The sequence below is a fragment of the Vigna umbellata genome, chromosome 5 (assembly GCF_029865625.1).
Source record: "Vigna umbellata cultivar VRB3 chromosome 5, Vumbellata_1.0, whole genome shotgun sequence".
Lineage (NCBI taxonomy): Eukaryota > Viridiplantae > Streptophyta > Magnoliopsida > Fabales > Fabaceae > Vigna > Vigna umbellata.
Window position 1 is genome coordinate 29,812,716 of NC_142169.1, and position 27,806 is coordinate 29,840,521.

A 27,806-nucleotide genomic window follows, 5' to 3' on the forward strand; every position below is an offset into this window, starting at 1 on the left:
TTTAATAGTCAATGCTATATATATTATTTCTTTTTCTCTGCAGCTATGGAGGTTAAAATTAGGTGTAATTCAATATTTTTTTGAGATGGAGTTTCGTCGTCATATCCAATCATTCATTCTGCAGAAGGAGACCCTGGGCATCTTTTTCTGGTTTCTAGAATTAGATGTTTGTGTTCTGTTTTCTGTCTACAATGAGAATAAATCTTAATGGAAACTACACGGTTCAACCAATATTTTGGTCAACTTTCAATTTCAGCTAATTACGGAGGCAATTTCTTGTTTTTGACACCCTAAGACTTTTAAACTATTAAACAACTTTTCTTTTTTTCCTAAAATATATTTTTGATAAAAAGATATACAATTAATTTTATAACAGAGCCATATATAAGCCATAGGTATTTTATTTCGTACTTATAATGATCAAAATCTAAATAGAAGTTACCCAATCTGAATTATAGTTTATTAAAAAAATACTATGATTGGTAATGCTCACAAGTTACTGAGACTTAATGAGTCAAATGGATAACTTTTCAACGTAATATTATTATAACGTAAGTTATCATTGAATATTAAAAAAATCCCTGTCCATGAAACAATAACACCATAAAATTAATCACAGGCGAAAAGACTTTACCTTGCTTGTGCTGAAGAATATACACTCCATGCATGGATGCGCGTGATGTATATTCAAGAGAAAATTTGAGAAAGTTGATTAATTCTTTCAGCTGAACAAATCACTCATTGAACTCTGATATTTATCGTATTATTCCCTCGTATTTTCGTCCTATTAGTGACCCAGATAGGATAAAAGTATCAATGAAATTATTTATGCATAATATAATAACTCAACGAATTCATAGCCAAAATTAATCTATCTATATAGGTTGCCATTTGCATATAGGAAGAGTCCCAATTGCATGGCGTGAGTGATGACAAACATGTAAAGATAAGAACCAGTGAACAGTTTTGTTATTTGAATACGATGTAGTTGGGTCAACAACCATCGTTCATGGCATTACATTTTCTACAACTAAAGATTAACTAATCTATCTAATTCCCTCCTTTTACTTCTCTCATTAATTACATATCTACTCTACTTTTTGTACATAAACTATAAAGAATCATTTGGTCTTGATTGACCTAATCAACTACCAAGGTAGTGGTCACTTCCTAACATCATTCGAGTAAACAAATGGTACACAAATATACTTTCAATGACTTTGTATGTTGACTTTTATTTAAAAAGTCTAGAATGAAAATTAATTTCATCTTACAATGCATTCGAAATTACGTGAAGGGACTTATATGGCTACGTGCCTTAACTGCCAAACGGTGAATCAGTTTTACTTTTGGTAGAATCCTCGTGAGTTTGCGTATGTGACAAGAAATCACGTTTAATATTTCTCTCTCTTATGATTATTTTAATCTTTTTCATTTCTGCGATTGTTCCTTCTCATGACTGCGATCATCCCTATATATATATATATATATGTATTCTTTTTTTCGCAAGTCTTGTTCCCCAATTCAGTTTTTCTTAAAGAAACAGGATCTTTCTTCCAGAGGATTAAACCTTACGTTTTCCAAATTTTGTTTAGTTTCAAGTCTGCACTAGTTCGTTTTCCTTAGCGATTAAGGGTACCCCAACCGGTCTCAAGCTTGAACTTCGTTTGTCTCTGACCTTGTCAAACGCGGGGACTCAACCCAGGCGCAGGTTTATTGGATTCACATAAAACAGGTGAATGCTGGGGAACGTTTCTTGTTTTTTTTTTTAAGGAGAAAGAAAGACATTGTGTCACGCTACTGTAACTGCAATTGCGCCAAATCCCCAGCGAAGCTTTTTGACGGTTCATAATTTTGATGGGTTGTTTGCTTTGGTTTCAGAGTTTGTGCTTGTCGTAGAGTAAGGATCGAAAATGTTGGGGGATTTCATCACTCGGTGTCTTATGTAAGTGTGGCCTTTACGATTCTTTCATGTTCGGAGGTTTGATATTCTGTTCGATGTTCTTATACCATCTTAAATTTCAGATTGCTTCTGGGGTACGCGTATCCTGGATTTGAATGCTACAAAACTGTGGAGAACAGCAGGGCTGGTAACGATGAACTTCGATTCTGGTGTCAATACTGGTACTAAAATCCATCTTCCATTTGGCTATATGGTTCTGAAATGTCCTATTTGGCTTTTGATTGCTATAATTTCGGTCATATGATTACATTTTAATTATTCAAGATATGGAATGTGGGGGAAGGATGAGCATAGATCTTACTAAGGGTTAAGAACTAAAAACTTAGTGGTTGAGTTTTGGTCAAGAAAGAGATCTTCTTTAGGAATATCCAAAGGGAGGTCAATACCTTGAAGGGTGGAGTAAACAGAGAACCATGTGCACCTTTATCAACGTGAGGAATATTTTAAGCCCAGAACCAGTTGTATAGATAAGAATATGATACTGGTGCCGGTATGTGTAATCATCCAATCAGAAGTTTAATGAGTGTTCTTTTTCTTGCAAATAGAATTGAGAATTACTGTTGATTTATACAGAGCTTGTAATATTTATGGGAAAATTGGAGAAGAAAGCTTTTTGAACGATACCTTGTCAAAATTTGTGCTAATTTTTATATATTTGTAGGATCATTGTAGCACTTTTCACAGTACTGGAGAATTTTACAGATGTTGTTGTTGGATGGTGAGTGTTTGACATTTTACACATTTGTATAATGCTGAATTTGGTTTATGTATGTTTTGGTGTGTAAACGTGTGATTGATTCAGAGTTCAGCAAAAAATTAATAAACGCCGAACATTTCTGTAGGCTTCCCATGTATGGAGAGTTGAAGCTTGCACTATTCATCTACTTGTGGTATCCGAAAACTAAGGTAAGAATATAAAAGCGAGGAGGATGCCTCTTTGGCTCTTTTTAGCTTGCTTTTCTTTACACTGTATTTTGTTTGTTGCTTTTAATTTGTGTTGTTTACTAAAGAAGGTTATCAGGATTTGCGTGCAAGTCTTGCTTTAAAGTTTGTGGAAAGGTTATTAGAATTTGCGTGAGTCTTGTTTCAACAGTGTGGAAGAGTAAATTAGAAGAATATTTGGACAGTTAACAGTCGTTATCTTCTTATTTATATTTTATTTTGTTTGTTTATAAATCCAGTTTGGCACTTTTTCTGAAGTGAAAAACATGGTTGATCTCTAATTGGTTGGTAATAATATTGCTTGATGCAGGGAACCGGATATGTTTATAATGCAATTTTGCGTCCTTATGTGTCAAGCCATGAAAATGACATTGAGAAAAAATTCCGAGAGTGGCGAGCTAGGGCCTGGGATTTGGCCATTTTTTACTGGCAAAACTGCACAGAGTTGGGGCAAGCGACAACTTTCCAAATTCTAGATTTTTTGGCTGCTCAATCTAAAAAGTTTTCCAGCAAATCCTATGCTAAGGTAAATTAACTGTTACAAAAAATTCTTAATGTTTCTCATGCAACTAGTGAAAAGAAAAAATATAAACGAATCCATTTTTTACTAAAATTATTTATTTGAGTTCTAAATTTAATTTTAAAAAATAATGTATAAAAATTTTATTTTACTTGTTTTTAGAATACGTATGAGAAAACTTCCTCAGTACTAAAAATTGTGTGGTATGGAGGAGAGAACCTGGAATGTCAGCAATAAATAATAGTAATGTATTGATATTGAATGGGGTGGTCTTCACAGAAGAAACGAACTTGTGATCTATTTCCTTTATTTACTTTAAATAAACTAAAGTGGATTTTACGTATAGATTGTGTTACTGAAGATAAATGTTACATTGCAGAAAAAGGAAAAGATGGGTCCAACTCCAAGCGCTCCACCATTGTCTTCAATTCGAGATTCTCTCTTTGAAAACAATTATAGCAATTCTTCAGGTCGCAAAAACAAGAAAGGAGACTAAGAAGCTTTGATAAAGCAAAGTTGTATACAGAACTGTGTAACATTTTTTTGTACATACTTACGTCAACCCCATAACCACTCTCTTTCTGCTTGTAATATAAAGAATGCTTTACTTTTGTCGCATCTTTTTTGAAACACTTCAATTGATGATTCATTCTTTCATTCATTCATTCATTCGTATATATATAAGTTTGAGGCCACAACCATTAAAGGGAAACGCAAAGCGATGGAAGTCCTATACGGTAATTAAAAAAAATAAAATAAAAAATACCAGAAGCATATCCTTATCCTATTCTTGAATCAAACACAAAAGCAAAGGACTTGCAGCTGAACTAAATATCAATCATTCATATGAGTGTGTCGGTTGTCAAAACACGTGGATCCTGATAGCGTTGAACATTCGACGGAAAAATCGGGAAACGGCGGGGATCAAGTGGTGGAAGATGAAGTCGAGGGAGGCGGCGTAGAGGCGGCGGAGGAAGTGGGGGGTGGAGGCGCCGCCGGGGGAGGCGGACATGGGCTGCAGGTAGGCCCAAGCAGCCTGTTTTACCAGGCGATTGCGGATAGAAATCTCTTGACTGGAGTACGCGGAAGAGGTGGGAGAGTTCACGGCGAAGTTGGGGGAAGGGAGCACGTCTCGGAGGGACGTGTAGGAGGTGGAGAAGGGGGATTTCAATGATACAAGTTCCAAGCTCGTGGTGCGCGACGGCGTAGTGGCGGGGAGGGAGAGTTTGTTGACCGGTGAGGCGGCAGCGATGGAGTTGTGGCGGCGGAGTGCTGTGGAGTCTGGCGGTAGGTGGATGGTAGTGACGGTGGTGGTGGAGTCTGGCATGGAGGCAGTCGTAAAGCAAAGCGTGTTGTTTTGTTTTGTGTTGAGTTGTGGTGGACTAGGAGCGAGAAACACGCGGTGGAAAAACTGGGAGCCTAGGAGCAACAGAAAGTGAGAGAAAAATTATAACACGCGATTCAATGTGCACCAAAAAATACTACTAAAATAAAACAAATTAGTTAGAAATGGTCCAACAATATTGCAATTATTGCTTATGTTTTTCTTTTGGTTTGTCTTTATCTTTTCCCTAATTCAGATCATTTTTTCTTCTCCAACAACTTGGATCAATCCACTCTTCTGTGTCTGAATCTTACTCAGATCCATTGTCTTTGCCTAACTTCCTTTCTTTTTAATCTAATTTTCTTTTTTTTTCTTAATTTTATTGTATCTAATTTACTAGTTTTACTTTAATACTAGAACATACAATTATCTTTTTCCACGTGCTTATTTCTTCTCACCTACCCTTTATTGCGCTTTTTTAGTAGAACTGATTTGTAAGTAGTAAACATCATGTAAGAATAATGTATGAGCTAAAAATAAAATGATGAGGTAAAGAAAAGGATATTGGGAGTTCATAATTACTGAAAGAAATAATGAAATTGAGCTCATAATTTTATTATTACTAAACTTTCCAAATGGGATAAATAAACCATGAACAGACTTTAAATCGTACCTTTCAAAAATAAAAACTTTAAAGTGTACCAATTAATAAACGCATAGTTATGTTACGTACAATATACTATTTTGTTATCATTTCAAGATGAGCAAAGGTTGGACATATACTATATTCTCCCTTTCAATTTAAGATATGAGCAATTGATAGCAACATTACAAAGAAAAAAGTAATAAATTGTTATAGTTTACAAGAGCACGTATTGTGTAGTAATATACTACTTTTCCTTAAAATGGAGAAAAAAAAACGCGTTATTTTTATAATCATGAATTCGATTAGAATATACACCGTATAAGAGTGTGATCGCTCAACTTTAATTTTGAAGTCATATAATTTTTTATTGACATTTAACATTAGAGAAAATAAAATATATATTATTTTAAACATTAAATACTTAATAATATCATATTTTATTATTGTGCTTTTGTAAAAAAATATTTAATTAACAATAGTGAAAACAAATTCATATCCCTCGTTTTTTTAACATAAATTTAAACAAAAATATTATCTCAGAAAGTATCAGATATTGTTATTTATCCAATTATATTGTATTTTAGGTTTTCTGTTTAGAAATAAATTTCACATTTCTATTAAAAAATGAAAAAAAAATATTGTATATAATAATTATGTTTTGCAATGATTATTTTTCATTGATAATATTATTTTTTTTAGTAGAAATGGATTATTTTAAAAAAAAGGCATGAGTTTAATAAATATCTTGTTTCTTTGTGTGTAAACATGATTATAGTAATGTTATATAAGGCATAAGTTTAATAAATGTCTTGTTTCTTGTGTAAACATGATTATAGTGATATTATATATTAACTTATAATACTGCCAAAATTATTAATTTGAACGACACATAATATTACTAATATAAATAGTACTGATTTTTAATAAAAAATACCAAAGTAATAACTTAGAGATATATCATCTGTAAATAACTTAGTTTTATTTCCTTATATTAATAGCTTTTGTCAAGAAAGAGGAAGACCATAAGATAGATCAGAAAAAAATTATACTTTATTTAAATAAATAGAAGATAACTTAATTTTTTAATTATACTTGTAACAGTCACATAATTAAAGTAATTTTTTAACAAAATTACATACTATCGTATCTAGATATCTTGAATCTAAAAGGTTAGTGTGTTGTATGAGACCAAAATCTCATAAGTCAAGATGACATTATCTTGATATGAACATTTCGACTAAAACAGTAATGCACATCTAGATTATGTAGGTTTTCCAAAATAAGATTAGTACGGTCAATCAAAAATTAAGAGAATAAACCAGATTACCAAAACTCTAACCTATTTAAGTAATATTTACAAAAAGTACTATAAATAATATTGATGTAATTCTTTTAATATTTATTACTATGTATATACCTAACTTCAGTGTTAGATGTTTACAAAAATCATAGTGTCAAAAAGTATATCAAACATGTAATATGAAAATACTGGTTTTACTTTAATGATTAAATATGTATTTTTTTATTGTTCACAAAAAGTTGGAAAATAAATTGTCGTCATATTTAGATTACAAATTTGATAAAGATCTTTATAGACGTTGAGTAGATGTAGTGGTCCAATGTTTGCCAAAGCCACACAATTTCTGTAACAGTGACTTCTCAAGGAAATAATACAATACAAATCAGAGACAATTCAATTATGGTTTTCAATGTGTTTGGCAGGGGTTATGTTATGTGTGTCATTTTATATTCCTGTTATTTAATGAGTTGGACTACAAACTACTTCCATCAATCTATTTAGTTAATTAAATTTATTATTTAGCTTAATTTGAAAAAATTATGTTAGATTTGACGTTTATTTTTTAAAATATGAAATAAGTTACAGATTTAGAGTTACTCTCTTTGAATTGTTCTTTGTTTCATTAAAAAAGAGAGTAGGTTTTAAAACAATTTCAAGTATAATTATTTTTTCCTTTAAATTAAACTATAATACTCCACTTCTATATACTATAATATAACTTAGCACACTTTGTAAATACCGACACAAAAGATACTATTAAAATAATATTTAAATGTAAAAAGCATATGTAATATTTACATATGTTGTAAGACTTAATAAATAAAATTAATGTTAATTTATGATATGAGTATAGTTTGTTCTTGTATTAAATACCGAACATTGTAATCATAATTTAAAATATACAAGTTATTGACAATTGTTTGATGATTGCTTGCTTGTGCTAAAACAGGGTGATGTGCAAGGAAGGTTGTGGAGGGTATATGTGTATTGTACTGCATTCTATGTGGATCCAACTCTTTCACAAAGAAAGTAAATTTATCATTGGTTGAATTACTATAGGGAAGTTTTAGACAAACACTCTTTAATTATTTTTTTATATTTATAAAACACCTAATAAAAAAATATTTTTACTTTTATAAGTATTTTTTAAAATTATTTTATATTTTATTATAATATTGGTGTTAGATATATGTGTAACCAATCAGATGTATGTGCATCATCACTTTTTTAATATTGTTCCTTGATCTTATCTTAAATAATGCATGTAATTTAATAAAACACTTTTTATACCAATTAAAAAAAGTTTATGTCGATTATAAAATTAGTATAGATATAAATAGTATAGAAAATTTTCACTTTTTTTTATCTTATCTTAAATAATGCATGTAATTTTTATGTGTATAAAACACTTTTTATACCAATTAAAAAAAATTATATCAATTGTAAAATTAGTATAGATATAAATAGTATATAAAATTTTCACGTTTCATAATCACAATAAAAGTGTTACTTTTTAAACCGGTTAAATATATAAAAAGGTATTTCAAACACAAATTTTTTATTCTCCGATCTTTTAAATAACAAACACAAACATATTAAGGATTTATCCATCTATGAATCACCAAGCACCATTATAATACTTCCCACAAATCAACAAGGAGTAAAAGGGCAGGTTTCGATAATCTCTTTACAAATTTTTTTAATGCATAATAGGATAAAGAATTTGAAAATGTTGGTTATTGTGAATGAAGAATTAAGTGATGGTCTAGATCTACCACGTTCATGTTCCTCCTCATCACCTCTCCTTCTATGACGAATTCGACGATAACTTCTACCCTTATCAACAACATTGTCATTGATTACCTCTTTTATCCATTCGAGCTCCAGTAGCACACCTCAAAATTTGTGTCCAAACTCATAGTCCCTACCACCGTCAAGGAAAACCCTTTCATGCATGTAGCCTACATTTTAATCTTCTCACAGCATTCATTTGGATCGAAACAACAATGGTGCTAAACATTCTCTTCTACTACTTTGATGGTTGTACTAATTACATTAAGGAAGAAACCATGGTTGAAGCTTTATGTTCCATAATGCTTCTAGGGTGTGTGAACACTTTTGCCAGATGATGAAGGAGAAGGAGCTGAGAACAAGAAAGGGAAAAAAGGAGAATGAAGACTAGAAATTTCTAGGAACAATAAAAATAAAATGAAATAAGAAACTACTGTCTATATTGGTTATAATTAAAATATGTATAGAAAATTTTCTTCTTTATTACAAAAATGTTCATGTGTCCACTTTCTATATCAATTATAATTATAATCGATATAAAAAATTTCTTATTTATTACAAAAATGTCACCGCGTCTATTTTTTATACCGATTATAATTAAAACTAATAGAAAAAAATTTCATTTTTATTATCAAAATGTTGTCGTGTTCACTTTCTATACTAGTTATAACTAGAATCGATATAAAGATTTTTCTTCTTTATTAATATAATATCATTGCACCTACTTTTTATATTTGTTATAACTACAACCGATATAAAAAAGTATTATCATATTTACAGTTATGTCACTACACCACTTTTTATACTCATGGAATTATAAATGATATAAATAGATGTTATAAAAAGTGTTTTTTATACTAATGAAGTGAAGTTCTTTCTTTTATTGTAGCTCGACTACCATGTGTACAATAATTGATTCTTTTGTCGTGAACAATGTTTTAGTAAAACATACACGACAAAGAGTTGTTGGTTGTTTAATCATTTTGCATTTATATATCTATGAGCATGAATAGTGCATTACACTTTTGTTTCATCAAGTTCTTGTAATTGTAGTTCATTATTGTTGCTTTGCACTTTCTATGAAATTGGACATTATTATTGATTTGATTTTGCTCAATACTTATGTAGTTGATGGAGTTGAAGGGTTTAATATTGGAGATGAGATTATCAAGACTTGGTTAAAGAATGATGGTAAGATCCTCAAATGTCATTGTAGATGTTGTGTTTCTCAATTGCTTGCTTAATTGGTATTTTTGTTGTTTTTGTGTGTAACTTGGTTATTTGATGGTTTACATGCACATCATGGTTTGAGGTTTAAGATTGCCAAATGTTCTCACCAAAGGTAAGTTCAACATAAAACATAAATGATTATTTAATTAGGTGTTTGTATGAACAACATATTTAGTTAACAATCATAAATGATATTTAGATAAAATGGTCACTTTATATCATGCACCACGTGACTAATTGAAAAACAAATGAGATGTCTCTTACCTACAACGGTTTCATTATATGTTTTTCGGATCTCATAGTGTGAACTTTCAATGGTAGTCAAATTAGTTTAATGAAAAATTCTTATAAATAAATAAAATGTTATTAATATTTATAGAGTCTTAAAATATGGTAGGATAAACCATGATAAACAACAACATGACAAAGACGAAGACCTCCAAATTAATTAAATTCATTTATTCAATTCTCGAAACAATAAAATGATTTTCTTATATTATTTTTTAGATTGTTACGTACACATGATTCAACAAATTCTTTACTAGGAAAAGAGAAAACATAACAATTAATATTCATAATGTATGATTTAAAATTACAGTCAATACTAAGATGTTCAACCAAAGATGAATACTCATTTTAATTTGATAAGTCAATATTGTATTTTTGTACAAAAGACCACAAATTACAAGAAGGGTGCAATATTAAAATTTTCGTTTATATTGGATGAAATGTGATGTAATTGTGAGAAATTTTAAAAATTTCATCTTTCATGTTCACGCATCCTTGTTGTATACAAATGTGTTCAAAAATTCAACCTATTCATCAATCTTATATATATATATATATATATATATATATATATATATATATATATATATATATTATATATATAATTAAGTTTTGAAAATATACTTTGCTTTGTCCAATAATTGAAGCATATACATTATTGACTAATTTACAAGAGTCCATAAGTTTGTCTCAAACCTCAAATGACAAAAGAGGTTCAAATCAATTCAAATTGGAATCCGTATGAGCATTTTTAAATGGAAACATACAAAGTGTTGCTTTTATTGTCACACACCTATTCTCAATAGAAGCAAGTATAGGAATAATTCTTCACTCTAAGGTCTTGTTCACTTGAGTGGATTTGAGGGAGAGTAATTGAGGGAATTTGAGAGGATTTGAAAATAAATTTTTTTGTTGATTATTTGAATGAATTTGAGGGTAAATGAGATTAGATTTGGAAGTAAATTTTTTTAATCTGTCACGTCAATCAAATCCTACACTAATTCTCACAATCTTTACTTCCAAATTCATTCTCACTTACCTCCAAATTGACTCAAATAAACAACAAAAAAATTTATTTTTAAATCCTCTCAAATCTCCTCAATTACTCTCCCTCAAATCTATTCAAGTGAACAAAGGCTAAGAGTCAACTTTGAATAATTAGATAATTAATGTATTACATGTCATGTTCATATTATTTTGCATTATTTAAATAATAAAGTAAATTGAGTTTTTTTACAAACTTTTTTTCTTTGTAATAGTATTTGACACCATACTTTTTTTCCATCCATTCGTCACTATTTTATTTTTAACTATTTAAAAAAAACTTTTATTACTATCATTTTATTCCTATAAAAATTGTCAAATGGTAGTTAAAGAGTGACAATTTTTTTTTTACTTTTAACACATTGTTTATTGATCCTTGTAAAAGAAATTATGCATCAATTCCATAAATAGTAATATGTTGATTAATATTTCATCACTAAAATTTCTCTTAATTCTAAAAAAAGACAATAAGTAACTTAATTAAATGACAATTTTTTTCTCATAAACTCTATTTTTTCTTTTCGTTTTGACCCATCAATTACACTATGCAAAACAATTATAGATATAAAACGAACACTATTAAATTTGTTGTCATGAATACTAGTTTGGCCCAAAAGTAATTTTCTTAAATTTATTGACATACACATTTCATATAGCAATTAATGTTCAAATAAATTAAGTTGTTCATATAGCATATAATTGTAATCTCTTCATTATTATTTGATATTTGGAGAAAGAAAACATATATTCATTTATATTAAGCTTTTTATATCATCATATTTCCTTTATTTATTTATTTTTAAATATTTAAATAAATATAAACCCGAGCAAGAATATAGTCTTACCCTTATAACCCAGAAATGAGAGACGAAGACTTTTTAATTAAATCGAAAGAAAAAGAAGACAGTAAAAATATGATGGACAGCGGGTAGGTGGAATTAGCATATAAAATGAATCTGATTCCGTAGGTCATTATTGGATATAGATACTGCTTTCTCCGTCGTCCACTCTTTTCTATCTTACCTTCTCTGCCTCACTCTCCCATGGCTTCCTGCGCTCCTTCTGCTTCTCTCATCTCCTCGAACCCTAACATTCTCTTCTCTCCCAAATTCCCTTCTTCTTCTTCCTTTTCTTCTCTCTCCTTCCCCAATTCCTCCAATTCCATTTTCAAACCTTTACGCACTTCTCTTAATCCTTCATCTCCCGCTCTCAAACCCCTCGTTGCCAGGGCTTCGGTACTTCTTTTCGCCTTCCACTCACTCTACTTCCCCCCACAAATTCTTACATTGCGCTGCAATAATTTCCCATTTTTATCTTTATGTTGATTTTACTGTTACCTGCTTGTTTTCTTGTTGGCATTTATTTTTGTGCATTTTTCTTGTTGGCATTTTTCATGTCCAACTCTCTAGTTTTGGGTCCTTGCTAGTTTCGCTCACCTGCGAATTTTATACACCCTTGTGACTGAACTGTGTAGTCGGTGATTGTGAAGGTTATGTTTCTGGTTCTGCATTTCTGAGCATGTTAGTTCATAGATATGTTACATGTAGTCTAGTGTACACAAATTCATTGTCATTTGTAATTAGTCGAACAATGTTTTAGAATAATATGGTAATTCTACACTCTTCCTCCTTCAAGATTGTGAGTTTTGTATTGGAATTTCTGATCGTGTGTGGGAGAATCTTTTTCTGCAAACCATGACAGCTGTAACTTCCTTGATGAAGCTGAAAACTCAGTTTTTTAGTGTGTAATATTTTTCTGGCCTGGCCTTTGGAGCAATTTATTTATCCTTTTCTGATTTGCTTATTTTGAAAGAGTGAACTTCCATTAGTTGGGAACACAGCACCGGATTTTGAAGCAGAGGCTGTTTTTGATCAGGAGTTCATCAAGGTATTTATGATACAATTCTGATTGGTAAATTTTGTGATTACAAATTATGTTGAATAAAACACTGTCTTGTCAGGTCAAACTATCTGAATATATTGGGAAAAAATATGTTATCCTCTTTTTCTACCCATTGGATTTCACATTCGTTTGCCCGACAGGTTAGTAGACTTCCGATTGAGATTGTTGTGGATCCGGTGTTTTCTTCTGTTTTAACTGTAATATTACTTGTGTACAGAAATCACCGCCTTCAGTGACCGGCATGCAGAGTTTGAGGAACTAAACACAGAGATTTTGGGTGTTTCAGTTGACAGTGTGGTGAGTTTGTTTTGACCCCTTTTTTAACTATTTCGTCAGATTCTAGCTCTTGTATAATTTTTTCCCGTACTTTTTCCATGGCATTGTCTGATCCATGTAACTGACGGTACCAATTGGGGAAAAAGACTTTGTTTGTTGTTATACTTTTCTCAATTCTTGAAATGACTTGCTTCTTGGCTCTATACAAGCTGTTGAGGAAATGAAAGGTGTGCGATGACTTGGCCCACTTGCCACATAGTATAAGGTTGTAATGATATGACTGAGTTGTTAACATAGTTGGCAAAACTGTATGAATTCTGCATTTTTATTTTCTACGAAACTTAGTGCAAAGAATTAGGACGTGTAGGAGAGAACTGTAGGAGGAAATTACTTCATAGATAATGAAAAGTCAAATCTTGGACAATGAGTCATTCGAACCTTGATAATTAAAATGTATTTTTCTTGACCTACAGAAGTAATGTTATTCTCAATATTTGTGAAGGATGTGTGACATTGTGGAGTGGGACGGAATATTCCCACTTGTTCATGAGGCATGCCCAAGAAAACAGACAGCTTTATATGCTGTGATCTATTACTATTCCTTTTCTAAATGTACAATTATCTTTTTGTAGCCTTATCTATAGGCACTTCTTAAGTTTGCTTCTTCTTGATTAGTGGTGCTGTTGTTATCATTGTAGTTTTCACACCTTGCATGGGTTCAAACTGATAGAAAGTCGGGTGGTCTTGGCGACTTGAAGTATCCTTTGATTTCTGATGTCACCAAATCCATCTCGAAATCTTATGGTGTTCTCATTCCCGATCAGGTATTTTTAAATGATGGATAATCATCTTACCCGAATGTATTGTGTGCTCTAGTTTCAAATTTCCTGGAAAGAATTGTAGGATGCTGTCTAGGTAAATACCTTTAGCTTTTTGAGTCAAGTGTTGAAATGTTGGCCGTGAAACTATTGCTTTTTTCATTAAACCATTTTAGCACTTTTCACAACAATTCTAATTTTTTCCAATGATTTAGGGGATTGCATTGAGAGGATTGTTCATTATTGACAAGGAAGGGGTTATTCAGCATTCTACCATTAACAACCTGGCCATTGGTAGAAGTGTTGATGAGACAAAGAGAACACTCCAGGTAATTATTTATACGATAAATCAGGACAAGACCAGATTGACAATTTTTTAGTGTATCTCCAACTTTTTATTTGTTTCTTCCACACATGTCATTTATATAAAGGCTTTGCATCCATTTATTTGCATTGGTCTTGCAGGCCTTGCAGTATGTGCAGGAGAACCCAGATGAAGTTTGCCCAGCTGGGTGGAAGCCTGGTGAGAAGTCCATGAAACCAGACCCTAAACTTAGCAAAGAGTACTTCTCTGCTATTTAGGGAGGATGATAGTTAAAGACTATCAATTGCTCATCTGTATCAATCAATGGTAATCTGTATTATGCAACGCAAGTTTATAAAGTTTTGATGGACAGGGTCTGTTTCATGATTATATAAAGGCATACAATTCAATGATTTTATTATGTATCAATTTTGACCATTACGTCGGTTTATGATGTATGGAGCAAAAAGTGTCATGATTTTGTAGTCTTTATTATGGGATTTCCCCGTTCAAAAGTATGAGTCTTCCATTCAATGGGTTGGCTTTATTTGGCATGAGTATTCCCTTCGAATGGTTAAGTTTATTATGGTTTTGAAATCAATTTCTAAAGATCACTATATCATAATTTTCTTTTAAGTGGAACACTTCTCACGTCTATTTTATATAGTTGTAATAATATGTTAGTCATCATATTTCGCATTATAATTACATATGCTCTATAGTAAATGTTATGTTATTCTAATATCAGAATAAGAAGGGCTGGAGATAAAAGCATATTGAAATTCAATTACTCAACAACAGTTGATTGTATCATTATATTTTTGTTTTTACTGGCCATTTAACCTTAACACCTTTCCTCCTTATATATATATATATATATATATATATATATATGGAGTTTGATAAAAATACTCTTACATGTAATGAATTCTAAGTACTAAGGTTAAAGTTATTTGAATAATTTTTTATTTTTTTTATTTTTTATTTTAAATTAAAAATAAAAATTATTAAAATATTCCGATTTTCGAAGTATGTCATTTTTAATATGATAATATTTTTGTCAACTAAATTTTGATATACTTTAAGAGTTTACAAGTTAGCAATATATATATATATATATATATATATATATATATATATATATATGGAGTTTGATAAAAATACTCTTACATGTAATGAATTCATTCTAAGTATTAAGGTTAAAGTTATTTGAATAATTTATGATTTTTTTATTTTTTATTTTAAATTAAAAATAAAAATTATTAAAATATTCTGATTTTTGAAGTATTTCATTTTTAATATGATAATATTTTTGTCAACTAAATTTTGATATACTTTAAGAGTTTACAAGTTAGCAATATATATATATATATATATATATATATATATATATATATATATATATATATATTGTTTTTGAAATTGTGGCAGGACATTAGTCCAAACTTTCTATTTACTTTTGTAAAAAAAAATGTTGAGCCGCGTATTTTATTTTATTTATTTTTGGGATTAAATATGTTTTTAATCTGTAAACTATCAAGCGATTTTGTTTTTAGTCCATCTTTCAAACTTTGGTACATTTTGATCCTTCTCCTTAAGAAAATCATAATTTTTTGTCCTCTAAAACCAACGATATTAAAAATCAGCTGATGTGGCTAACGTTTGTCTAGGTGTGATTATATCTTTCTTTCTAATGTTTGCCACGTTGGATCTTTTTCAATGCAAAGTGTGAACATTGCTTTATTAGCTTCATTGGTAAAGTTTTCTTTATGAGCGGATCTCCTTCACGAGATAGAGCTCCACAGCATAGAAGATTACAGTTATTCACAGCATAGAAGATTAGGGTGCTTTACGAATACTTCAACGAAATCTTGATTAGGGTTTATGAGATTAGAGATGCGCTTGTTATGCAGTTTGTCTTCAAGAGAATTACTATTTATCATTGGAAAAAACACGAAAAAGAAAAGCTTGGAGTTGGTCTTCAAAGTAAGTTCATTCTTCGTTTTCGTGCACATGTTGAAAAAGTTTCCACTGTCAATCTTCCTTATCCCATTCAAATGGAGAAAGTAAAGAAGATGCTGAAAGTGAGTATGAACCATTTTCTTAGTTTCAGCTTTATCTTAAATCTTAAGTGTGATTTGATAGAAGATAAATTTTTTCATACCCTGCAATCATGATTCCTTCGTATTACTAAATTCTGTTTGGATAGTCGATTATATTCCTAGTAATATTTATATTAGTTTAGCAAAATCTTTAATTTACTGTCTTATTAAATGCTTTAATAAGTATAAATTTGCATTTTCTTTCATTTAATTTTGTTATTTCAAATTGGAAAAGTTTGTTTCCCATGTTCCCATGCGAAAATGTTTTCATGGAAAACTTGGTCAAAACCATTTCCAGGAAGGAGAATAAATTTTTGTAATCCTAGATTTTCGGGTAATTAAAAATTATGTCTACTATTTCTTGTTTTAACTCTATTATAGGTTCTTTAACTTGTGACTGTAGGTATATGTTTGGTCTATCGCCTGAAAGTGTTGGTTGCTGATGCTCCTAGACAAGGGAACACGAGCAAGACCGTGGAGATGTGTTTCAAGTACACAAGTGGGGGATTGGTGAAACTTGGATATATGATGTGTTGATTGTTTTTACGTGAGGTTGAGTGCACTAGAAATGTTATTTTTTTTTTTATAGAAACTAGTGATATGTTGTTGTAACATGTAAATTACAAATCATGAAAGCATGACTTTTTATGCTTATTCTGTCTATATTTGATTCCTTTGATTTAGAAGGCAGAATAGGAAACACACATCAGGAGTTTAATATAAAGATTTAATAAGTCAGATTATGCACAGAAATTAATCTCAATATAGATGCAATTCACACTCAACAATTACTTATATGTCTTTACAATGATGCAATAAATTTAATGATAAGATCCACCATCTCGACGTCATAAGCAGAGTTAAGCTTATTTCTCAATTGTTTTACGCTTGTCAATCCATCTTTCATTCCCATAATGAAGAGTTTTGGTTTCGGGGACTGGAGGATGGCTTTGTGTTGTCGTCCAAAAAGGATTGAGGCAGTCATTTCGAAGGGGTAACCTATGCTTACATAGCTAATGACTTTTTTGATTTGATCAACGATAGACCCTGCTATAGGTGTACCTATAATAAAAGAAACAACTTAAATATATGGCAGACCTTGCTATACGTTTTGCAAGCCTATCCTGCAAATGAAGGGAATAATCAATGTCTTCCACAACAAGAATGGAATGGTTCCTGGTGGCAATTAACAACTTCCTAAGGTCAGAATTTCCATTAACAACAGTGAGTTCCAAGTCATAGACATCAAAATTCAGATAATTAGCCATAGCAGCAATCAAACTCGATTTCCCAGTTCCAGGGGACCCGAAAGCAAGTACTTTCTCTTCCACGCCTTCCCAACACTCTTATATAAACCCTTCCTCTCTACAAACCTATCCAAATCCCTAATTATCATCTCCTTCAATTCCCAATCCATCGTCATAGTCACAAACCTCGAAGAACTGCATTGCGACGTTCGATTTGTCGCGTCAGGACACAAGCCTCTACCAAAACGGCACACCGTTGAAGGAGTCTGTGATCTCGTCGTTGTCATCCATGAAAAGGGACACATGACGCGATTTCAAAGACATCGTGGCGCGGAAGCGCTTCGTGTTTGGCGCCTCCTGCGACTTGAGGTAGAGATGTGCCACGGCGAAAAACGAGTTCGGAGTGAGCCCGTTCAATTTGTTGATGACGAGGGTGAGTTCTGTGGAGAAGGAGGAGAGGAGTTTCGATATTTTTGAGTGGAGGTAGTTTTGGAACTCTGGGGAAATGTAGGTGTGGGTGAACAAGCGGAGGAGCATCACGGTCATCATACATGTTCTCAAACGTGGCAAACGTTACGTGGCCAGACGTTAGCCAACTCAGTTAAATTTTAACGTCGTTAGTTTTAGAAGATGAAAAATTATGGTTTTCTTAAGAAGAATGATCAAAGTGTACTAAAATTTGAAAGAGGGACTAAAAACAAAGTTGCTTAATTTAGGAACTAAAAACATACTTAACCCTTTATTTTTCATACTCTATCACATAAGGTGAGTTTTATGTACTGAATATTTCAAATACGAAAAATATGTTTTATTAAGATAATTTAATAATATATTCTACCTTTTATACACCATTTTTTTAAAACTAAAAAGAATGAGTATTACTAATAGAGAACAAAACGACATATCTCAAAATTAAAATCACAACAAAGAAAAATATTCTTCTGGTTGATATTAGGTGGTCGATAAAATAAGTAAGATAACTAATATATAAATAACATTATTCATAAATTTATTGTTTAATTTTTAAAAAAAAAGTTCTTATATAAACTTATTGATCGCTCCTATCGAATTTCTCCACTATCCTTCCTCGAAAATCCTAACAATAATAAAATTCAATTAGATTCTATTTTAAGTTAGTAAATGTTTTCTCTCTCTCAGTTTTCTTATATCGTGTACATGACATAGTTATTGTATACGAAATTTGAATTGATTATATTAATTTTTGGTAGTTTATAAGTATTCTTAAAATAAGTTAAGACCTTCTTAACTTAGAATCTGAAACTTTTGAAAAGAAGTAAAGAGAGTTAATGAGTTAATATATTTATTTTAATAAAAATGGTTTTTACTTTTAGGTGTAAGTCGAAAACAGAATAATTCAGTGGATATTGATAGTGGATATAGAGGGAAATTTGTAATTCTTTTATATGTTGGATTGGTGTATATAAATAAATGGTTTCGTTAATGATATACATATGTGAAAGTTAAAAATATCATAATATTATATTAAGAAATTGAATGTTTTGGTATGTGAAGTGAAGATATATATACATTGGTAATAAATTTGATGCAATAAATTATGAAATTAGATTTGTGAGATTCTTTTATTGGTTTGGTGTTGATATTGGAATATAAATTGATGGATTTGATAAGTTAGGAAAATTATGAACGAATTAATATGTGAGTTTAGTTTAGAATTTGAGTTGGAAATGATATCACATGCAAAAACAATTTATGTTGAATTCTTTTACTATGATTTTCGTCTAAATGAAAATTAAAGTAAGACAAGTTTCTTCTTTTTCTATAATTTTCACTTAAAAGGATATTGATACTGTTAATTTATATACAAATGAATGATTTATGTTTAAAAAAATGAGAAATGGTATGACTTGTATTTATAATGTATTTTAGGCTTTACCTAGTTAATTTTAAACCGAATATAGAAAATTTTGATGGTTCAGAACAAAATATTAAAATATATAATACGAAATGATACGCCAATCTTATTGATATATGTTCTTTTATGTAAATTAATTTCAACCAATATAATTAATTAATAACAATTAATTACTTAAAGTATATTTTTTATATCGGATAATGTGATCTATTATTCTAATTAATCGGTTATTCATTAAACTTGTAAATTAATCTCAACGAATATAATTAATTATTAACAATTAATTACTTGAAGCATATTTTTTTTGTATCGGATAATTTATCTATTATTCTAATTAATCGGTTATTTATTAAACTTGTAAATACTAATTTTAGTGAAAAGATAATAAATCATTGTTTATTAACTGATTAACTGTGAGACATTGAAAAATATATTCTTAATAATAATAAATTATTACATAAAATAAGTGTTTATTAAAAGGAAATTTAAATTTAATTCAACTTGAAAATATAACTGATTACAGAGAGATGTCAATGAATCCGTCTTTTGGTATTATTCGAATCCATCTTTTGGTATTATTCGAATCCATTTCTATTTTGAGGAAGAATTTTCCTATTGAGTGGATATCAACATAAATAATGTTCGGTTTTTTTAATTTAGTATGTAAATGAATATGTTTATGTGTATATCCATTACCATTCTCGTACTTTGTTTAAATATCTATTTTTGTTTTTATTTCATTTTCACCCTTGAATTAAATTATTAAAATATTGATAATTTTATGTTTCATGTTTAAATATTTTTATACTTTTTTTAATATTTTTATTTATTATTTATTTTTTACATTAACTATCAATTTAAGTGTTGCATAAATTCTTCGTTTATTTCGTAATATATAAACTTTATCTTTTTTATTCTCTTATACACAATTTTTATTATTGTTCGATATTTGAAAATTTTTAATATATTTTTAAGGATATTTTTTATCTTATCATATATTTAATTATACATTTATTTTTTATATGATTTTATGTAAAATGTAAATTATTTTTAAGACATACATTTGATTATTATTAATTTTTTTAATAATTTTATTTATTTATTTTTATGATGTAAAATAATGTTTTGATATTTTTTATATAATTACTTTTATTTTTTTATTCATTATCATAAGTATAATTCTAATACTTTTGTATAAAAGGATTTTATTTACTATAATATAATACTTTAATGATAAATCTTGTTTATCATTGCGTAACATATATAATAGCTATGAAAAAAAGAATGAAAGTGTAAAATAATAAAAAAAAAATGTCATGTAAAAGAAAAGAAATTGAATGTAAAAATACCATTTCCCACTATAAAATGAATCAGAATTGTTAGGTTATTATTGGATAGATACCACTTTCTTGGTCGTCCATTCTTTTCTATCTTACTTCCTCTGCCTCACACAACTCACTCTCCCATGGCTTCTTTGGCTCCCTCTGCTTCTCTCATCTCCTCAAATCCTAACATTCTCTTCTCTCCCAAATTCCCTTCTTCTTCCTTTTCTTCTCTCTCCTTCCCCTATTCTTCCAATTCCCTTTTCAAACCTTTACGCACTTCTCTCAATCCTTCATCTCCCGCTCTCAAAACCTTCGTTGCCAGAGCTTCGGTACTTCTTTTCTCCTTCTTCTTACTCTCCTTTACCTCTCAAAACTCTTACATTGCGCTGCAAGAATTTGTTTCTTTTTTATGTTTCTGTTGATTTTACTGTTACCTGCTTGTTTTCTTGTTTCCCCGTTGGTCGCTATTTTTGTGCATTTTTCTCTCTTCCCGTCAATGTACGCTTTCATCTCCAACCCTCTAGTTTGAGGTCTCACTAGTTTCGCTCACCTGCTAATTTTATACACCGTTGTGACTGAACTGTTGACACGTACTACGTCGGTGATTGTGAAGGTTCTGTTTCTGTTAGCTGCATTTTTGAAGGTTCTGTTTCTGTTAGCTGCATTTCTGAACGTATTAGTTCATAGATATGTTACATGTTGTACAATGTAGCACAAATTCATTGTAAATTCTAATTAGGCGAACAGTGTTTTAAATAATATGGTAATTCTACACTCTTCCCTCTTAAAGGTTGTGAGTTTGTGTATTGGAATTTCTGTTCGGGTGTGGGAGAATCTTTTTCTGCAAATCTTGACTGCTGTAACTTCCTTGATGAAGCTGAAAAATATAATTCTCTGGAGTGTAATATTTCTCTGGCCGGACCTCTGAAACAATTTATTTATTTATTTTTTATTTGTTTGCTTATTTTGAAAGAGTGAACTTCCATTGGTTGGGAACGTAGCACCCGACTTTGAAGCAGAGGCTGTTTTTGATCAGGAGTTTATCAAGGTATTTTTGATTCAATACTGATTGGTAAATTTTGTGATTACAAATTATGTTGAATGAAACACTGTCTTTTCAGGTCAAACTATCTGAATATATTGGGAAAAAATATGTTATCCTATTTTTCTACCCATTGGATTTCACATTCGTTTGTCCTACAGGTTAGTAGACTTCCGATTGAGATTGTCGTGGGTGCTGAGTTTTCTCCTTTTTAACTGTAATATTACTTGTGTACAGAAATCACTGCCTTCAGTGATCGGCATGCAGAGTTTGAGGAAATAAATACAGAGATTTTGGGTGTTTCAGTTGACAGTGTGGTGAGTTTGTTTTGACCTTTTTTTTTAACTGTTTCGTCAGATTCTAGCTCTTGTATAATTTTTTCCCCGTACGTTTTTCTATGGCATTTTTAAATCCATTTAAGTGACGGTACCAGTTGGAGAGTAAGGCTTTGTTTGTTGTTATTCTTTTCTCTATTCTTGAAATGACATGCTTCTTGGATGTATACAAGCTACTAAGAAAGTGAAAGGTGTGCAATGACTTGGCCCACTTACCATATCTGACAGGAAGAAGCTATGACTGAGAGTTCATAGCATAATCTGCAAAATTATGAGAATTCCGCAATTTTTTTTCTCTGAAACATAATGCAATGAATTAGGACGTATCGGAGAGTATTGTCAGACGAAATTACTTCATAAAAATATTGGACAATTAGTTCATTCGAACCTTGATTATTGGAATTTCTTTTTCTTGACTTACACATGTATTGCTATTCTCAATATTTGTGAAGGATGTGTGACATAGTGGAGTGGGATGCAACATTCCCACTTGTTCATGCGGCATGCCCAAGAAAACAGACAGCTTTATATATTGTGATCTATTACTCTTCCTTTTTCTAAATGCACAATTATCTTTTATTAGCCTTATCCATAGGCACTTCTTAAGTTTGCTTCTTCTTGATTAGTGGTGCTGTTGTTATCATTGTAGTTTTCACACCTTGCATGGGTTCAAACTGATAGAAAGTCGGGTGGTCTTGGCGACTTGAATTATCCTTTGATTTCTGATATCACCAAATCCATCTCGAAATCTTTTGGTGTTCTCATTCCCGATCAGGTATTTTTAAATGATGGCTATTCATCTTACTCGAATGTATTGTGTGCTCTAGTTTCAAATTCCCGGGAAAGAATTGTAGGATGCTGTCTAGGTAAATACCTTTAGCTTTTTGTGTAAAGTGTTGAAATGTTGGCCGTGAAACTATTGCTTTTATCATTAAACCTTTTTAGCACTTTTCACAACAATTCTAATTGTTTCCAATGATTTAGGGGATTGCATTGAGAGGATTGTTCATTATTGACAAGGAAGGGGTTATTCAGCATTCTACCATTAACAACCTGGCCATCGGTAGAAGTGTTGATGAGACAAAGAGAACTCTCCAGGTAATTATTTATACGACAAATCAGGACAAGAACAGGATTGACAATATTTTAGTGTATCTCCAACTTTTTATTTGTTTCTTCCACACATCTGTCATTTATATTTAGTCTTTGCATCCATTTATGTGCATTGGTCTTGCAGGCCTTGCAGTATGTGCAGGAGAACCCAGATGAAGTTTGCCCAGCTGGGTGGAAGCCTGGTGAGAAGTCCATGAAACCAGACCCTAAACTTAGCAAAGAGTACTTCTCTGCTATTTAGGGTGGATGAATTTATATGAAGACTTGTAACGCCAACAAAAATATCATAAACTACGGATCTTGATAACACTTACCTGTTGTTGGTTTTTGGTTATAAATATACCAGTATTCATATCGAGATCTCCATTCTTTCTCTCTTATAGTTGACTCCTTAACATGGTGAAGTGGGTGCTAAAAGTATTGAGAGAATTCTGATCTTATATAATAATAGAAACTCTATTTTTCACCCATAAGCTTTAGGTTGCTTGGCTCCGTACCATACTGTAATATACTCACCGCAACGGTAGATAAAAGAGAAAAGAAATGCAATGGAAGAGTTAATATACTTACCAGATAAGTTTTGATCCAGTAAACACGTGAATATATGCATGGTGATTCTTAAATTCACATTAGTTCGCATGGGTTTTCATAGATATTAGCAAGTCATCCATGCAATCAGTTTTAATAAAATCAAATTAACTTATTATAATTCAATTCGAAACGATTATAATTCTGAGTAATGACACTGTTCTTAGATAAAATGAATGTTTTACTAGGTAACTTTAGTTGTAATGCTTGTATATGTCTTTGCCAACTTGCTCCTTTCCAAAGTACCAAAAATTAGCATTCGGTTTTACGGACTGCAGGGATGAAATTTAGCAATGGCTAGAAAACACAGGACAAGGGAGTGAGTTATAAGTGTATTAAAGCCGTAGTTAATTTCCAGATGAAAGAGTAAATAATACTCTACATCGTCAATTTAATAAATAAATAATGCACATTTTCATTGACGTTTTATCTGCTAGATATCAACGATACTATTAACGAATGTTTATTCGAACTGCTATACATGCTTCAGTTGTGAAAGCAAAACCATTACTGCCATTGGCCATTGACACAAACTCAGCCCATTGGTTGGACTTGTGAGAACTTTTGAGGAAACAATTTTTTTTTTCTGTCAAAAAAATATGAAAAACGTTTTTAGAATACAGTAATACTTTTTAAATTTCGAAAAAATAAAATTAATTTTAAAAATATTTTTCATTGCAAAATTTGCAAATATATTTGTTAACTAAGGAATATTTTTTCTTAATAAAAGAAAGGGTCCAGACAATGTCAAAAGATGTCTTTTTTTTAGCATATGAATATCATCCATATCCTATGATATTCACCCACTTCACTGTGTTGCATTATCCTGAAGTTAGAAATTCAGACAATTGAATTTGAGGTAGAAATTCAGAAAAAGAAGAAACGGAGATTGAAGGAGTATGTCCTTATTACAGAAGGGCCTGTGTTGTGTTTTTCACGTCCGTAACCACAATGTAAGCTCTATCAACATCTCATCAGCAATGGTATGCACCGCCACCAATTTCCATGCCCCAAATCCCCCATCGATGGGACGTGGCAAAGCAAGGAGGATCTTGAAACCTCTATCAGCGGCGCTTCCCGTTCCACCGCCGCTTGACCTCACAGAAGACAACGTGAGACAGGCTTTGGAGGACGCTCGACAGGAGCTGGGTCAAATCTTTGACACCTCTGTTGGTATGACAGGTAAGGTAAGCATTATTTGACTGTTACATGGTAGTTTCTGGTTTGTTGATTACTGTAATGGAGCAACGCAACATAATCCAATTTCAGGAGTGGTTGAACTAGCTGACTTGGATGGACCTTTTGTGAAGCTTAGCCTCAGGGGTCGCTTTTGGCACAAGCGTTCCACGGTCATAGCCAGAATCGCCAATTATCTCAAACAGAGGATTCCTGTGAGTCTATTATGGTTGTTTTCTAAAACGCCAAAATAACCACTCAAGTAAACTATTACAGTGCAAAGCTAAAGAGTTACATAATTTTTGCCCTTTTGATGCATTGGTTTCAGGAGATTTTGGAGGTTGACATAGAAGACGAGAAACAATTGGATGATAGTCCTGAGAGTTTTTAAGGTACTGTGCACGGCTCACGTCCTTTAGATTTTGCTCTATTCTTTCTTTTGATTCAGTTGGTCTTCGACTCGACAAAGAAAATTTGTTTGGTGCGGATGAGAAACCATTGGAAAAATGTTGCTATGGGAATATATGTATAATTGTGCTATTTTCGTTAGATGTTATTGTTACATACACATCAAAGCTTCTTGCACAATCCTCATTATAATCCCCTTTCTATCCTTTCCTTTTTGTTTCAAAATCAAATGGTGCGCATTCTGTTTGGCAGATTATGTGCACAAAAATATACAAACAACTTTTGGTCTTTGGGAAACTGCCTTGTTGGTGTCATTGGTCAGGTTCACCAAATGACATTATCTCTTATCGTGTTGAAATCATTGAGTGAGTAGTCATCAATCAACATAAAACATTTGGGGCAAATTTCGGTAGTATTGTCCATATCTTCATCATTGGCTAAATGCTGCAGTTTCCATTTTGTTTCAACGCAGGTATCAGTTATCTATCAACAATAAGGTGCTTTGGTAAATTAATCAAAGAATTTTATCAAAGAGAATTTGATTTCTTACAAAACTCAATGATGTCATGAGATTCATTGAACGAGATTATTCTTTTTGTTGTTGGCAGATAAATTGAAGGAAAGGACAGAGAAAATCTGGTCTCATTTTCTTTTCTAGCAATGATACACATACACCTTGATTTCATCTACACCTATCACACACTTGATTTTTCTTCTACCTCTCTTCTTATCAAATCATATAACCTATAAACCTATCATTTTTGTTCTCTCTCTAAGTGTATATTAAGTGTTAATGAACCTTTTTGGTGTCTATGAATCATTTTTCTTTTCTTAATTACCAGCAACCTGTAGCACAGGAATGTTGGTTTACAAAACTGCAATGCATATTGATTCGTTTGATCTTACTGTTTTACTGCATTTAGCGGTCATTACATCTGTGGCGAATTTTTTTTGTGGTGTGTTGTACACACTCGTTCATTTACTGATTGAGGTGCTTCTAAGTGTCACTACCTTATCCATAACTACAAGGTTTTTGTTTTGGTGGCCTATAATTGTTCGATGAACTTAGTTTTGGTTTCTAAGGATATGCCAATGCCTTTTTGGCTTAAGATTATCATTTCACCTTATTGTTGTTGTTTCATTCATGCAATCAACAATACAATTTATAAACTTACATATCAAAATAGACAAAATGACTATAAACGACTATAAATGACTAATCCATTAACTAACTACCAATAACTTCTCACGGCTAATACATTAACTAGCCAAAAGACTCCAAGGACTAATTCTTTTAAGTTTATCATTTGACACGGAACAGTTCAGTTATGCCTTTCCCTCTATGTTTGACTAAATTAGACATGGTAAGAACTTCACTATGTCCAAATTTATGATATGAATCCAGAGTAGTGCGTTCCAGAAACTCTTGCTATGTTATTTACTTACCAACTTTACTATGTTTCTGATGGGCAATGCAGTTGGGAATTGAATAAAACTACAATGATCTCTAGCAGCTAAACCTGGTACCCTGCCACCATTTATGAATACTCTAGTTCCTGGTTGAACGATGACTTTCTTTTTTTTTTGGTTTGAAATCTCGTTGTAGTCTGAGTGGAGCTTGGAGAAGTCATTTAGCCAGGTTCTTAGAGTTAGTTTCTGTCGTGTCGTGTGTATATCGTGGTTGGTGACCACAATTTTCCAAGAAATGTAGATTAGATGATCTGATCTGAATGACTTAATTGAACGCAACTAGTGGGTACTGAATTTGTACCAACCATTTACCTCATTAATTCAGCTATTTGAAATAACTTTTACGCCACTTTTTTACAAATTATTTTATCTTATGGATAATTGAACTTTGAAAACATTGTTCTGAGAAAAAGGGAATTAATATTTCAGTCATCTAATTGTTTTTACTAAAGAGGCGAATATATCCAGTAAAAAGTTTAGTATCTTAAACTTAAACTAATTTCAATGTTTAACTAGCACATGGCTGGGTAACTTACTAACTAATTGTTAGTAGTATTAGTTGTAATACCCCTCAAGGTCGAAAGTAAAGACAAAGGATGGTTTGAAAAGTAAGGTCTGAAAATGAGCAGCAGTTAATGACTGACTTAGATAACAAATCAATATTCTGATGGGCAGATTTGACATGAACTAATTGGACTAATTCTCTTACGAAGTGAATGCCAGTGTGGATGTGTTTGAAATCAAATGAATAATTGATT

General features: G+C 31.2%; 5 protein-coding genes and 1 pseudogene across 13 annotated transcripts; 4 read left to right on the plus strand and 2 right to left on the minus strand.

The window, feature by feature from the left end:
- The first annotated feature begins 1,473 nt into the window (after window positions 1-1,473).
- LOC124841503 (putative HVA22-like protein g) lies at window positions 1,474-4,043 on the plus strand. The gene is made up of 7 exons (XM_047317782.2): window positions 1,474-1,735; window positions 1,882-1,945; window positions 2,026-2,124; window positions 2,625-2,681; window positions 2,806-2,869; window positions 3,216-3,431; window positions 3,805-4,043. The coding sequence occupies exons 2-7, from the start codon at window positions 1,914-1,916 to the stop codon at window positions 3,919-3,921; spliced, it is 585 nt and encodes a 194-aa protein (XP_047173738.1). The 5' UTR covers window positions 1,474-1,735; window positions 1,882-1,913; the 3' UTR covers window positions 3,922-4,043.
- Window positions 4,044-4,063: 20 nt separating this feature from the next.
- On the minus strand, window positions 4,064-4,983 carry LOC124841504 (uncharacterized). Its single transcript, XM_047317783.2, has one exon. It carries the CDS (start codon window positions 4,750-4,752, stop codon window positions 4,288-4,290), a length of 465 nt encoding a protein of 154 aa, XP_047173739.1. The 5' UTR covers window positions 4,753-4,983; the 3' UTR covers window positions 4,064-4,287.
- Window positions 4,984-12,021: 7,038 nt separating this feature from the next.
- On the plus strand, window positions 12,022-14,902 carry LOC124841495 (2-Cys peroxiredoxin BAS1, chloroplastic-like). The gene is made up of 7 exons (XM_047317772.2): window positions 12,022-12,283; window positions 12,861-12,935; window positions 13,009-13,090; window positions 13,168-13,247; window positions 13,925-14,050; window positions 14,260-14,373; window positions 14,510-14,902. Exons 1-7 carry the CDS (start codon window positions 12,092-12,094, stop codon window positions 14,624-14,626), a joined length of 786 nt encoding a protein of 261 aa, XP_047173728.1. The 5' UTR covers window positions 12,022-12,091; the 3' UTR covers window positions 14,627-14,902.
- A 2,582-nt stretch (window positions 14,903-17,484) lies between these two features.
- On the minus strand, window positions 17,485-18,243 carry LOC124841494 (protein HYPER-SENSITIVITY-RELATED 4 pseudogene; annotated as a pseudogene).
- A 2,741-nt stretch (window positions 18,244-20,984) lies between these two features.
- LOC124841505 (2-Cys peroxiredoxin BAS1, chloroplastic) lies at window positions 20,985-23,764 on the plus strand. Its single transcript, XM_088091943.1, has 7 exons — window positions 20,985-21,245; window positions 21,890-21,964; window positions 22,038-22,119; window positions 22,196-22,275; window positions 22,943-23,068; window positions 23,278-23,391; window positions 23,531-23,764. Exons 1-7 carry the CDS (start codon window positions 21,057-21,059, stop codon window positions 23,645-23,647), a joined length of 783 nt encoding a protein of 260 aa, XP_087948069.1. The 5' UTR covers window positions 20,985-21,056; the 3' UTR covers window positions 23,648-23,764.
- A 982-nt stretch (window positions 23,765-24,746) lies between these two features.
- On the plus strand, window positions 24,747-27,364 carry LOC124841506 (uncharacterized). 9 transcript variants are annotated; one of them, XR_015786705.1, is made up of 6 exons: window positions 24,748-25,176; window positions 25,264-25,385; window positions 25,499-25,562; window positions 25,831-25,943; window positions 26,051-26,083; window positions 26,187-26,378. XR_015786705.1 is itself a non-coding variant. In XM_088115445.1 (5 exons), exons 1-3 carry the CDS (start codon window positions 24,894-24,896, stop codon window positions 25,559-25,561), a joined length of 468 nt encoding a protein of 155 aa, XP_087971571.1. In that variant the 5' UTR covers window positions 24,747-24,893; the 3' UTR covers window position 25,562; window positions 26,051-26,083; window positions 26,187-26,378. The 9 variants fall into 9 exon arrangements, 5 of the variants coding, with proteins under 5 accessions (XP_087971571.1, XP_087971570.1, XP_087971568.1 ...); XR_015786704.1 differs by having other exon boundaries at window positions 26,051-26,075; XM_088115445.1 differs by lacking the exon at window positions 25,831-25,943 and having other exon boundaries at window positions 24,747-25,176.
- Window positions 27,365-27,806: the final 442 nt, after the last annotated feature.

Coding starts and splice junctions, on each gene's coding strand:
- LOC124841495 (XM_047317772.2), top strand. CDS start 12,092: ATGGCTTCCTGCGCTCCTTCTGCTTCTCTCATCTCCTCGAACCCTAAC. Junction 12,936..13,008: donor TTGATCAGGAGTTCATCAAG/GTATTTATGATA, acceptor CTGTCTTGTCAG/GTCAAACTATCTGAATATAT. Junction 14,051..14,259: donor GTGTTCTCATTCCCGATCAG/GTATTTTTAAAT, acceptor CCAATGATTTAG/GGGATTGCATTGAGAGGATT.
- LOC124841504 (XM_047317783.2), bottom strand. CDS start 4,752: ATGCCAGACTCCACCACCACCGTCACTACCATCCACCTACCGCCAGAC.
- LOC124841505 (XM_088091943.1), top strand. CDS start 21,057: ATGGCTTCTTTGGCTCCCTCTGCTTCTCTCATCTCCTCAAATCCTAAC. Junction 22,120..22,195: donor CACATTCGTTTGTCCTACAG/GTTAGTAGACTT, acceptor ACTTGTGTACAG/AAATCACTGCCTTCAGTGAT. Junction 23,392..23,530: donor AGACAAAGAGAACTCTCCAG/GTAATTATTTAT, acceptor TTGGTCTTGCAG/GCCTTGCAGTATGTGCAGGA.
- LOC124841503 (XM_047317782.2), top strand. CDS start 1,914: ATGTTGGGGGATTTCATCACTCGGTGTCTTAT. Junction 1,946..2,025: donor TTCATCACTCGGTGTCTTAT/GTAAGTGTGGCC, acceptor CTTAAATTTCAG/ATTGCTTCTGGGGTACGCGT. Junction 2,125..2,624: donor CGATTCTGGTGTCAATACTG/GTACTAAAATCC, acceptor ATATATTTGTAG/GATCATTGTAGCACTTTTCA.
- LOC124841506 (XM_088115445.1), top strand. CDS start 24,894: ATGTCCTTATTACAGAAGGGCCTGTGTTGTGTTTTTCACGTCCGTAAC. Junction 25,177..25,263: donor CACCTCTGTTGGTATGACAG/GTAAGGTAAGCA, acceptor ATCCAATTTCAG/GAGTGGTTGAACTAGCTGAC. Junction 25,386..25,498: donor ATCTCAAACAGAGGATTCCT/GTGAGTCTATTA, acceptor CATTGGTTTCAG/GAGATTTTGGAGGTTGACAT.